General features: G+C 34.2%; 1 protein-coding gene across 2 annotated transcripts; it reads right to left on the bottom strand.

Annotated features, from left to right (window-relative positions):
* Window positions 1-1627: 1627 nt before the first annotated feature.
* On the bottom strand, window positions 1628-7490 carry LOC129309367 (chaperone protein ClpD, chloroplastic). Of its 2 annotated transcripts, none has more exons than XM_054950931.1 (12): window positions 6292-7490; window positions 5401-5507; window positions 5052-5281; window positions 4813-4921; window positions 4588-4718; window positions 4034-4135; window positions 3653-3934; window positions 3483-3571; window positions 3104-3398; window positions 2719-2952; window positions 2383-2616; window positions 1628-2031 (listed from the first exon to the last, which is right to left on the bottom strand). In XM_054950931.1, exons 1-12 carry the CDS (start codon window positions 7032-7034, stop codon window positions 1717-1719), a joined length of 2871 nt encoding a protein of 956 aa, XP_054806906.1. In that variant the 5' UTR covers window positions 7035-7490; the 3' UTR covers window positions 1628-1716. The 2 variants fall into 2 exon arrangements, with proteins under 2 accessions (XP_054806906.1, XP_054806905.1); XM_054950930.1 differs by having other exon boundaries at window positions 5347-5507; window positions 6292-7489.
* Window positions 7491-12892: the final 5402 nt, after the last annotated feature.

The following is a 12892-nucleotide window of genomic DNA, read 5'->3' on the forward strand; positions in this document are numbered from 1 at the left end:
TGATTACTTTCAACTATATTTATAAAAAAAATTAATAGATGCACTGACCTACTTACCCATCAGCCATCTTGGGATAATTTTGACATTAGGATTTTTGATAATTTCATGCTTGAACATAGAAACCTTATAGTTTTATACATGATTTGATATTTGTCTATTTTGTATGGTAATGTCATGATCTTGTATTAAAAAATATATATCCCTATGTGATCATTTATCAATTATTATTTTTTTAGATGAAATCATTTATTATTTGTAAGTAATATTTTTTCACATTCAACATATTCACCCATAATTTAAAGAAATTAATTAAAATATTACCCCATCTTTTTAAAAATATCCATTTTTATAATGGATAGATAATGTTGGGAATATGAACCAACCCAACTCATATGGTTGTATAAAATATGGGTTCAATTGAATACAATCCATTTTCATATAAATTGAAAAAAAAAATCTCAACCTAACTCTATTTTCATAGGTTGGTGAATTAGAAATGTCAACCTATCAACGATTTAAATATTTTTTGCATGAACTTTAGAAAAAAAAATAACACCTAAATAATAAGTTTTAATATGATATTTCATTCGAGTGAAAAAAAAAAACACATAATAAATGTATGACATTAATCCATTCCATCATAATTTATCTTCTTGTTTTGTAGGGTTGTGGTGTTAAAACTCTCTCCATTTTTTAGTTTAATTTTTTTTAAACTAATATGGGTTAAACAAGTCAACCCCAACCCATTAGAGTTAGCTCATTTAATTTATACAGAAAATATTTATTTTTATTTGAATCAGTTTATGGGAAAAGGGGGAGTATCTAAATAGGAAAAGAGGGAGTATCATAAATATTATAATTACACATAACATGACTCATTCCTTTTTTTTTTTAGTCCTAATCTTTTCAAAAGGGAACAAAAAGATATACCAATAATAAAAAATACCATATAACATGACCCATTCCTTTTTTTGTTTTAGTCCTAATCTTTTTGAAGGCAAAAAAAAAAAACAAAGATATACCAATAATAAAAAAATATTAAAGTACAACATCAGTAGTTATAATAGCCCATGGAGAAATAAAAATATTAAACTGAGGGAAGTCATCAAGACATCGAGCATTGAGGTTATATCGACGAAGATGCATGGTCTTTCAATTTTTATCTAATTTTTTTAATCAAAAGGCTAAATAAAACTAACAACTAAATAATTTTTATCTAAATTAAATAAAAGATATATATAATATTTTTAAAATTTTATTGTGATTAAAAGATCCAACCTATTCTAAATTTAGTATTTAAAACAAAAATAATTGCTTAATGTAAATTGTAATTATACCAATTGTTAATTAATTCCAATCCAAAATATAATTAATTCGACATTTGAATCTTTATCTCGTTTGGCCACATTCTAGACCCTAAAATAGTTCTTCGCCGAGGGAGTGATGCGTAGGGTGAAAAGGCCCATTTAGCCTGCATTCTGTGTCACTCACTCACATTTTCTCAGTAAAGCATTGTACTTGTCAAGTGGAGATTCTTGATTTCATCAAAATTAGGTAAATCTTAGTTGCGTAAGGGGAAAAAAATTATAAACTCAAATCATAAAAAGAATGATTGATGTACTCAATATGAAAAAACAGTAATGAATTGCCCAAGCTAGAAACAAGGGGCTTAAAAAACCAGAACAATGAATTGTGTACCTATACCGTATAAAATGGTTATTTACAGGGTTGAGTTGTGTCAGATAAGTTGACAATATGATTAAACTGGTTCATAACAAATGGGTTACCGTTAACATCCAAATCAATCAGGACAGTGTCACCTTGCTTGCACTCTCCAGCAATGATTGCTTCACTCAACAGATCTTCAATCAGTGAAGTAACGGCTCTCCTCAGAGGCCTTGCACCATATGTTGGGTCATACCCTTTCTGACACACCAAGTCCTTCACTGATTCAGAAACCTCTAAATCAATTCCTAGACACTTCGTCCTCATCTTCACCTCTCCCAGCATCAAATCCAGTATTTCAAGAAGCTGCATTTTAAATAGTAACGTAATAAGTTAGACCATTTTCTTTGTGGGCAAGAATACACCTTTAGTCCTCTAACTGTACGTCCCGTAGTTTCATAAAATATCTTTTCATTCCTCTAACCCTAATAACATTAGTCTTGATGAGTTTTTGTGCCATCCATTGTTATTCTGATAAATTAAACTTAATACATCAACATTTGAAAGCGCCATGTGTGTTAGAATTGGAGGATTACAAATATACTTTATAAAATTAAAAGATTAAAATGAAATCTTATGCATAGTTAAAAGATTAAAAATGCATTTTTACCCTTTTTTGCTGAGTTTCAGCAAACAAAGGAACAAATGGTAACAAACCTGTGTCTTTTCCAAGGTTTGAAACACTACCACCTCGTCTATTCTGTTGAGAAACTCTGGACGAAAATATGTCCTTAATTCTTCAATCACCATTGATCTCAAACCATTGTATGAAGTTTCTTTATCATTTGGAAGCAAGAAACCTATGGAGTTGCGTCGACCTTTTGCAATGGCACTTGACCCCACATTTGAAGTCATTATCACCAATGCATTCTTAAATGAAACTCTTCGACCCTGTTAAATCCAGTTTCAAAAACAATGACCGAAAATAGTAAGACACTGATAATGAAAATTACCAACTGACCCCAGATATAAAATGCATTGACATTCACAAACCTGAGAATCGGTAAGATGGCCATCTTCAAGAAGCTGAAGAAGGATATTGAATACATCAGGATGAGCTTTCTCTATTTCGTCTAGCAGGAGCAATGTGAATGGTTTTCTTCTGATAGCTTCTGTTAAAGTGCCTCCTTCTCCATAACCAATATAACCTGGAGGAGATCCAATCAATTTGCTTACTGTGTGTCTTTCCATGTACTCACTCATGTCTAATCGTACCATGGCTGCCTCCTGAGATAAAGTATTTTTAACTCCTTGTTATGTTCAACTTTTTCCAGAAGAATGTATGAGTTCAGTCTAGGATCTTATACAAGTTTAAAAGGGAAAGATTGAATGTTTGTTATATGCATCTATGGTTTTGATGCTCAAGACGAAGACTTACTAATCCAAAGTAGCATTCTGCCAGAGATTTAGCAAGTTCAGTTTTGCCAACACCAGTGGGGCCACAGAAGAGCATTGCTGCTATTGGCCTATCAGGATCCTTAAGGCCAGCTCTCGATCTCTTAACAGCACGAGAAATGGCGGAAACAGCCTCTTCTTGTCCAATCACACGTTTCTGAAGATGGTGTTCAAGATTTACCAGAAGCATTCTTTGATCAGCAGTAAGCTGCTGAACAGGAATGCCTGACCACAGGGAAGCAACTGTTGCTATCTCCTCAGATCCAACCACTGAAGGTCTAAAAGAAAACATGATGTTAGCCACTGAGAAATCAAACTAAGCTCAAGCCCAAACCTTGTACTCATAACATGAAGTCACATACTCATCATCATTGGTTGTGTAAGGCAAATAGGAGTCTAGGACGAGTTCATTGGTATCATCAGAAGCTCCATAGTATTTGAGTTTGCCTTCCTGAACCAGCATGCATCAGATAAAAACGAACAATGAAAACAATCCACACAACTACAAGCATGCAAGAAGCAGTTCCATTACCATTTCATGCATGGCCTGAACAGTTTTAATTTCTTTCCAGTAATCAGCTGGGCTCTTGGAAAGAATGCAAACTTCTTCTTCTCTTTTTCTCTTGAAGGCTTCAATATGAGCTCTGCTTCCTGCTTCATCAATGAGGTCAATAGCTTTGTCAGGAAGATACCTATCAGCTATGTATCTTGCTGATAAATGCACAGCGGCCTTTATGGCTTCTGGTGTATATTTGCACTTGTGGTGTGCCTCATATTTCTCACGTAGACCCATAAGTATCTTTACTGCATCATCCTATACATCATGATGTCCAATTAGAAATTCCAAATTAGGACTATCTGTTCACATTACATAGAATAATAGAAGGGATGAATAAATAAAACTTTAAACAACCTCACTTGGTTCTCCAACCCAAACAGGTTGAAACCGCCGTGCCAATGCCTTATCTTTCTCAAAATGCATCCTGTACTCATCCATGGTTGTGGATGCAATGCACTGTACAAAAGGTGAATGTTTATGCACTTTGAATAAGAAAGTATCGCACGACATCTGTGAACATATTGTGCATAGTTTTTTCATAGAAAAAGGAATAAATAAAGATGACCCTTTCATACTATCATGCATATATGACACATTCCAAATGCAATGAGAACTTAATAAACCAATTAAAAAGCAAATTTTAATGTCTAAATTATTTAGTCTGTTCTTACAGCTGTTTAACCCCAGCAGAATGACTACCACACAAAAACCTTAATTAACTTGTCTTTCTAAAATCATCTCAACTTCAAAAGCATTGACAGAAAACATTTTCCAGCAAAATATTGTTATAGCTTACCAGAATTATGGTTCTGGTTTCAAACCTGAAAATATGTCCATGTTCAAGGAACACTTGGAAGCTACAAAGAAGAACAGAAATCAGTAAATGCAATTAGATGAGAAATAATCACCTGAAATTGACCCCTTCCAAGTGCAGGTTTCAGCAAACTAGAAATGTCAAGGCCAGCTCCTTGTTTTCCCGATCCAACTGCCCCTGACTGGACAAGCGTGTGGACTTCATCAATGAAAAGAATGACATCACCTGTATCAGAAGAAACCAATGAGAATTAAAGCAATTCTCTATTCAACCAACTTTGTATTGTTACGTTTTGCTGAAATGTTTTTCTTTCTTTCACCTGACTGTATTATATCTTTTATTAATTTTGTGACACGTTCCTCAAGTTCTCCTCTCTCCTTTGCCCCAGACATCAATAATGCAACATCCAAGGACATGACACGCTTTGTCTGTGGAAACACAAAGCAGAAATGAAGATCAGAAGACATTAAGTTACAGGACCCATCTATTAATTAATGCACACCAAAGGGCACAAGATTAGAGGACAGAAGAACATAAATCACTTATGGAGAAACACACCAATAGGAAAACAGGAACATCTGCGTCAGCGATACGAATTGCCAGACCCTCGGCAATAGCTGTTTTTCCAACACCACTTTCACCGAGAAGAATGGGATTGCTTTTAGTTTTTCTAGCTAAAATTTGCACAATCCTCTGAACCTCGAATTCCCGACCAATAACAGGATCAATTAGTCCTTCATCGGCACGAGCAGTGAGATCCACACAGAACTGTGATAGAGCACTTTGATCTGACAAACAGAACTTGATTAGTATAAAGTAGACTAATTTGACAAAATTAAAGAATATTTCTTACCTTTTGATGAATCAGAGGTTTCTGAGGCACTGCCCTTTCTTGAAAGAGACTTACCACGCATCCCTTTGGATAACATCTTAGGTTCTCTTCCATCTTTGGCAAGTTCCTTTTGTAGTCTGGAGAATGCTATAGATACCAAGTGGTGTGGATTTACATCTAGTCTGAAAGAAATTTACATTAGCAACATCCTTATTAAAAAAATGAATCAAAATAACAGCCCCAGATGATTATGTCAAGCAATATCATAGTGGCTGTTTGCACTGCAAGAAATGAATACAGTGATGGAACCCCCGAAATAAAAAATTATCGCTTTTATAGACAACGCTGCTACTGTAACCCTTGGGCTCTGTCCACCACAGTAAAATCAACAGAACAAGAAAGAGGTACCCTTCCTAGTATGTGAGACATCAGAGACTATACACTAAACCAGAAGATTTTCCTTTCCATCTTTAGCCCTCAGCCAAACAAATATATGTATATATATATATCACACACACACCACACAGTTCCTTCTGAATCAGCTATAAGTACTATTTTCTCTTTCTTCCTCTTCGGCCACCTCAGCAAAATCCCATCCAGTCTTGGGCCAATAATTGTGGGTCCAACATGCATACCCATAAAAAAAAGATGAAAATGAAAAAAAGGTAGGCGGGGGGCCAGTGGAAAGAATTCAAACTCTCGTCAGATTCAACTAGAACTCAGAGACATAATCAGGTGCGTTTCATAAAGTAATTACCGAATGGGGGGAATTAAACTTTATCACGTTTGGGCAATAAAATTAGAGAAAGAATGCAAGTTAAGATCCTCTGTAGTTGTAGCAACGTGTTTAAAAAGAAGGGCTGAAACAATAAAATTGGGCTATATATGATATACGCGATCAATTTGTTTGTGACTGGAGAAGAATACATCGGATTCAAAACAATATAGTGAGACATGATGCAGTACCTCCTGAGGACTCGGCCAGCATTTCCATCATCAACTTTGAACAGAGCAACGACAAGATGCTCGGGGCCAATAAAATTATAGCCCAGAAGCTTGGAATATTCAGCAGCAGCCTCAAACACTCGCTTTACGCTAATGGAGAAGGGAACATGGTGATAAGGAACAGCAGTAACATCCTTTTTGTCGTCACTTTCACCATCATCGGTGCCTGTAGCAGCAGAGCTAGAATCTTTGAGATTCCAAATGCTGCGAACTGTCTCTCGAGCCGTATCAATGGTGACGCCAGAAGCAAGAAAACCATCAGGAGAACTATCCTCCTCTGCTATTAGTCCCAGCAAAAGATGCTGCGTGAGAACAGCTTCCTTACCAAGGGCTTGAGCTTCTCTCTGGGAAAACAGTATAGCTTTTATAGCTCTCTCAGTAAATTTCTCAAACGCTGCGCAGACAGTGTGAGCTCTCTTTTTTCTCATCTTCCTCTTGCTTCGTAGTGATACGAAACATTTTCTTTGAGTCACAAGGAAATTTCCATGAGAGGATGAACCGTTTATGAAAGGTGAGTTCGAAGAAGCAACGGTCGTAGTAGAGCTAGAACAAGGTTGTGATGGCAGAGAGCGAATAGGGTTGAACTTGAAAGTAATTGCCTTGCGTTGGACATGAACATGGCTGGATCGATTGGAAGCAAATGATCCAATAGAGAGTGGGTCCAATCTGCAGCGATAGTGAATCGACGATGACGAAACTTGCATCCTCGAAGGAGTCTCTGCTTTCAGGTACTGTGCCGCCAAAGATAGTCACCGGAAATAGCAGAGCAGAGAAATAAGTCCGCTCGATGATGACTTCCTCACAAAAAGGGTCTCAAAAAAAAAGTTTTTTTATTTGATTTCGTCAATAACTTAGAAAAGGATCCTTTTTGAGTACCTCTTCCTTTCAGAGGGAGCAAGCAAAGGTTGAAGAAGGAGGAGGAAGAAGAAGGATGGAGGAAGAAGAAAAGTACGAAGTGAACAACACATACAAGACACGTTACCAGAGAGAAAGAGGCAACCTTTGCTTTACATCACATCATGACGTAACTTGCATCAAAGAAAGAAACGATGAGTTCAAACCGAACATCAATTAAATTAAAAATAAAATATTAACGACCATCACTTCTGTATAAGTTTGTCCGGCTTTCGAAGATTCTCTCTCGGGACTCCAACAGTCCGGATTCAAGGCGAGATTGGCACATCACTGATTGGTAATTAGATTAAGGAATGATATTGTTTGTGAAGTAGTACTTCCGACCGACTAAAAAAATATTAAAGCGAAAAAGACATTATAAGCATAAGGATTACGTGACGTGTTCAATGGGAATCCAGTAAATTTGATATTGGGTTTAGGGCAAGTCAATGGATGTAGAATATAATTTTGTTGTGGCCCGTAGTGATTTGATTTCCTTGAGGCTACCAACGGTGTTTTCCATCTGATTCTTCCTTTGGCAACCTAATTGACACCTCAATTTGGAATTTGGATTGGATAATTGGTTTAAATGTAGTTGCTCAATGTATATATAATGTAACACACGGCTTACTTTAATCAAATGGTTATAAAAAAATTTTGTTATATAATTCTCAAAGGTATCAAATTTGATAATCAAATAATATAGCTTTTATAATGAAAGTATGTCGGGGACTCCTCGCAAACAAAGAAGCACTATGGGTCAAGGTCTTGCAATTGAAGTATGGATGTGGTGATAATGAATTTCCTTGTATTCATAGGAAACGCAACTCCTCTTCTACATGGCAGGCGATTACTGCAGTCTGGAACGGTTCTCAACAGGGGGTGAGGAGGAAAGCTTGTAGGGGCATGAATAGCAAATTTTGGGTGGAACATTGGTTGAACCTAGATCAACCTCTACTCTCACAATGTAGATAGAGTAAATTTTAGGATTAACTTTATAGATAATGTCAATCAGTTTGTCCTCCCATCTGGTCAGTGGAATGTCAATGCATGGAGACATGTTCTACCTACATGGGTGATCAATGAAATACTCCAATCTAAACCTCCTAGTGGTGCCGAGAAGGATACGTACCGATGGAAGCAATCTACTGATGGACACTTCAGTGTTAAGGCAGCTTATAAGTTTGTGTCGAATCATTCAAATAGGCCAAATGAACCTCGATGGACTAAGTTGTGGAAACGGCCTCTTCCAAAGAAAATCAAGTGTTTTTATGATAAGTTGTTCATCTAATACACTCTGTGTAAAGAGAGGTCTTATGTACAACCATAATTGTCCTTTTGAGTGTCAAAGTGAGGAGAGTGCTATACACATAATTCGGATTGTGAGTTTGTAAAATCAGTGTGGGAAAGTTTTATTGGACCTAACTAAATATTTATATTTTTTTTCTTTTGACTTGCAGGGATAGATCCGATGGAACTTTGAAAATTGCCCTGGACGAAACAAATTCAAAAAATGGCCATGGATCAGGATCTTTGGTTTTGTTTACTGGCTACTATGGAAAGCTCGATGCAGTAGACTTTTTGAATATTCTAAAATCAGATCCCAAGAAGTGAATCATCAATGTCATTTCCATATTATGGAAGAGATCAATGGTGATAAGTACAAGCATGAGGTGTTCCAAACCTCAACAGCAGCAACAAATAGGTGGTATCCTCCACCACATAGTGTTGTGCGATTAGAAGTGGATGCATCGTTTGATCAAATGAGTCATGCTATGTGTGGAGGTATTTGTCGCAATGACCAAGGGGATTGGGTCATGGGATTACAACGACAGATCGAACCATCATCAGTAGTAGAAGCTGACCTCATGGCGCTCAAAACAAGTATCCAGGTCTATCAAAGGGAAGGGCTCCAGCGTTTACAAGTCTTCTCTGACTCTCTAGAAGCCATCAATCTCTTCTTTAAGGAGTGTGGTTTATGTTGTCCACTTCAAAACTTAATTAATGAGGTCAGAGAACTAATTTATCAAGACTATAGAATTTCCATTAGTCATACATACAAGGATTCCATTAGATGTGCTGATAGTATCGCGAGGCATGCCCACTCTTTGGTAAGAGAATTTCGAATGCTGCGTTCTTGCCCAGATTTTTATACTCAACAAGTTTATTCTGGTAGGCTTGGCTTTAGCTAAGTTTTTGTAACCACCCAAGCATCGGCTTGGTTACTTGTATTATAAAAAAAGGGAATCCAATAAATTTGATATTGAGTTTAGGTTAAGTCAATGGATGTAGAATACAATTTTGTTGTGGCCTGTAGTGATTTGATTTCCTTGAGGCTACCAATTGTGTTTCCCCACTGATTCTTCCTTTGGTAACCTAACTGACACCTCAATTTGGAATTTGGATTGGATAATTGGTTTAAATGTAGTTATTCAAAGTATATATCATGGAACACACTAATAACGGATTAATTTAATCAAATGGTTGTATAAATTTTTGTTATATAATTCTCAAAGGTATTAAATTTTAAATTTTTAGAGATAACAACATGTAATAGTGTTTTGATTGCTATGGTTGTTTTAAATTTTTTTAAAAATATATTCTGATAATTTTTAAATATGAATGAATTTTAGTTATCATAATTAAAAGACTCATTAAATAAATAAATATTTTTAAAATACTTCTCAAATTCAAATCCATCAACATGGGGTATGAGGCTTAAGGTGCGGTTGTCCCATTGTGAAGATGCATGTAATCGCGCCGTGCTGCGACTTGGATGATCTGGCGTCTGGGACCACCAGTTAGACGTTTTCAAGTTGTAACTTGCCATTTGATTTCACACACACAAAAAAAAAAAAAAAAAAACCCCATCCAAAGAAAGGTTCTGTCGTTTTTGGGGAAAATAGAAGGAAGTTCTCGCACGCGAAGTTTTGTAATTAGAAATTTTTAGTGTTTAGACTCCCCCCTTTTTTTTAAGACTCCAAATTTGGACGTACTTTCACTTACTTTGTCATGTTGTTTCGATCGATTTAAGACTCGCAAAAGCAGTGAAAAGCGTGTATGGTATGAAATTTGGGGTCCCCCCCCTTTTTAAGACTCCAAATTTGGACGTACTTTCACTTACTTTGTCATGTTGTTTCGACCGATTTAAGACTCGCAAAAGCAGTGAAAAGCGTGTATGGTATGAAATTTGGGGTCGATTTTTGCTCTTCTTTTTTTAAGGAAAAAAAAAAACATTTGCAGAAGAAGATGGTCGGATCAAAAAATACAAGGATGAATATAGAAACATATAATGATAACCGGCTTCACATTTCGTGCTCATCATACTCATCATCCACTGAGGTGATCCTAACCTTTCATTTTCTCTCAAAATAATCTCTGCCTTTAATTTTAAATTAATTGTTAAATATTTTAAATATTATATTTGTGAAAATAAAAATTATAAAAAGTTATTGTTAAATTTTAAGTATTTAAAATATATCTAGATAGTCAAATTATAAAAAATAATATTAAATTAGAGCATTCAGATTATATTTGGACTGTCTAGAATATATCTAAACAGTCAATTTATAAAAGATATAAAAAAATTTATATTAAATTGAATTATCTAGATTAAATATAAACTAATAAGATTGATTATCAATAGATTTATTAAAAATTTAATCTTTTTTATGCATTTTTATTTTTGATTAATATAAAATAAAAATTTAAATTTAAATCTGATTGTCCAGATCTTATCAGGAGTGATGTATATGATAGTGGTCATCATGTAATGAGCACCGAGGGCAATCCAGTTTTAATATTAAATTTTTATTTTCACAAATATAATATTTAAAATATTTAAAAATTAATTTAAAATTAAGGGCAGAGATTATTTTGAAAAAAAATGAAGGGCTAGGATCACTTTGTAGGTGATAAACATGCCGCGCTCATCATTATTAATGAGAGCACAAATGTAAATCCATAATAACCCTAGTGTATCGAGTTTGGTATTATAAAGTATTATTTTAAAAGTCTCATGATAAGAAAATGTGAGATATTTTGAACTCTTCAAGATGCAATAAATAAAATTTTTGAAATATTTTTAATAAAAAAATGTGACTAATGAGATTTTTTTTATTAAAACATCACATTAAATAAAAAGAAAGGTAATAAATAAAAGTCTCATCATAAAAAATATAAGATATTTTGAACTCTTCAAGATGCAAATGCTTTTAATAAGATTTATTTTAACAAGATGTGAATATAATAAAAGTCTTGTGATAAAAGTCTCATCAAATACTTTTAACAACATTTTTTAAAAAAAGTCTCGTGATAAAAAATATAAGATATTTTTAACTTTTTGAAATGTAATAAATAAAATTTTTAATATTTTTAATAAAAAAGAGTAATTAATAAAAAAATTTAATTGAGACTTCTCATTCAGTTAAAATAAGATAATTGTGCATTTTTGTCAGTATAATATTATTTGAATAACACTCAATATTTTAAAATATTTATTATAACATTTTCGCCTTTAAAATAATAAACTCGAAGAAGTTCATCATAGTATTCTTTGATAAGCATTGTCAATCTTGATGTTAAATACATAGATGTTGACTGTTAGTATAAGGTGAGAGAAAATAGTTTGACTATCTATGATTTACCACGTGGATTTGACTCATGAATCAATCTCTCCTCCATTTCTTCATTGCGTCAATTCCCCTGGTTAGTTTTTGGAGTATGATGGGGCTATTCGAAAATCACCATAATAATAAGACATTTAATTATATTGATGGGGCCATAAGGTGCTCATAAATATCATCAATGGGTTTTCGTTGTTGCCATCATTAAGCATCATTATTAAGGGTTAAATTGTTAATCCTGATACTAATTAATTAAAGTACAATTTATAAAGGAAGCCAACAATGATGTTTGAGTTTGGTGAGAGTTAAATGAGCTAATAGGAATTAGTATTGGGGTTAAGTATACCTAATCATGCATAATGAAGGGTTTAGGCCTTAATCACAATTAGGGATTTGTTATTAACGATTGGTCATTAATGATGATTCATTGACTGTTACATGTAGGTGTACACCAAACTTATTAAATGGATGAAAAGCTTCTCCGAGGTCGAACTTTCCACTCTAAAAAATGGTAAGGACTTCAGAATAAAGATAACAGAATGTTGTAGTTTACTATAGTGAATTTATTAGAAAGTATTGTTGTTTGATCAATTGTACAACTACTGTATTGAGTTTTAAATACTTACATGGAGTGCCTTTGGGATGGAATATAAGTTTAAATGTAGGGAATAAGAACTTCATATTTAGCCTAATGTTATTTTTGGCTTACGGAGTCGAAAAGGTATGTTGTTATGATTAAGGATAATATTAGTATGTTCAAAAATGTCATGCATATTTAGCGAGTTAAGGTGGAAGAATTTAACAGAAGCAATTGTTTTAGTTAATTAGGAAGATGAGATGTTTCCCATAGTACTTGTACTTGAGAGATTCGGTACTTCGTTCATTGAAATTATATGGATTTCATTCGCTGTTAGTATGATTGAGTATTAATAATTAAACAAATTCTTTTATGTAACTGGGAGTTTAATTAGCCCATGTCATTGTTTTTACTACTAAATTAATTACTTAAGATGAGTGACATGGACTTACTGTGGTTTCTATAA

Source organism: Prosopis cineraria, unplaced genomic scaffold, assembly GCF_029017545.1.
Source record: "Prosopis cineraria cultivar Desert tree isolate PC_DT_omini unplaced genomic scaffold, ASM2901754v1 PC4, whole genome shotgun sequence".
Classification (NCBI taxonomy): domain Eukaryota; kingdom Viridiplantae; phylum Streptophyta; class Magnoliopsida; order Fabales; family Fabaceae; genus Prosopis; species Prosopis cineraria.

Excerpts from the sequence above, each read along its gene's own strand:
- LOC129309367 (XM_054950930.1), bottom strand. The coding sequence starts at position 7,034 with ATGCAAGTTTCGTCATCGTCGATTCACTATCGCTGCAGATTGGACCCA. Across the intron at positions 4,719-4,812 it reads AAAAGATATAATACAGTCAG|GTGATGTCATTCTTTTCATT; the intron begins GTGAAAGAAAGA and ends CTTCTGATACAG. Across the intron at positions 2,032-2,382 it reads AAACCTTGGAAAAGACACAG|CTTCTTGAAATACTGGATTT; the intron begins GTTTGTTACCAT and ends TTTAAAATGCAG.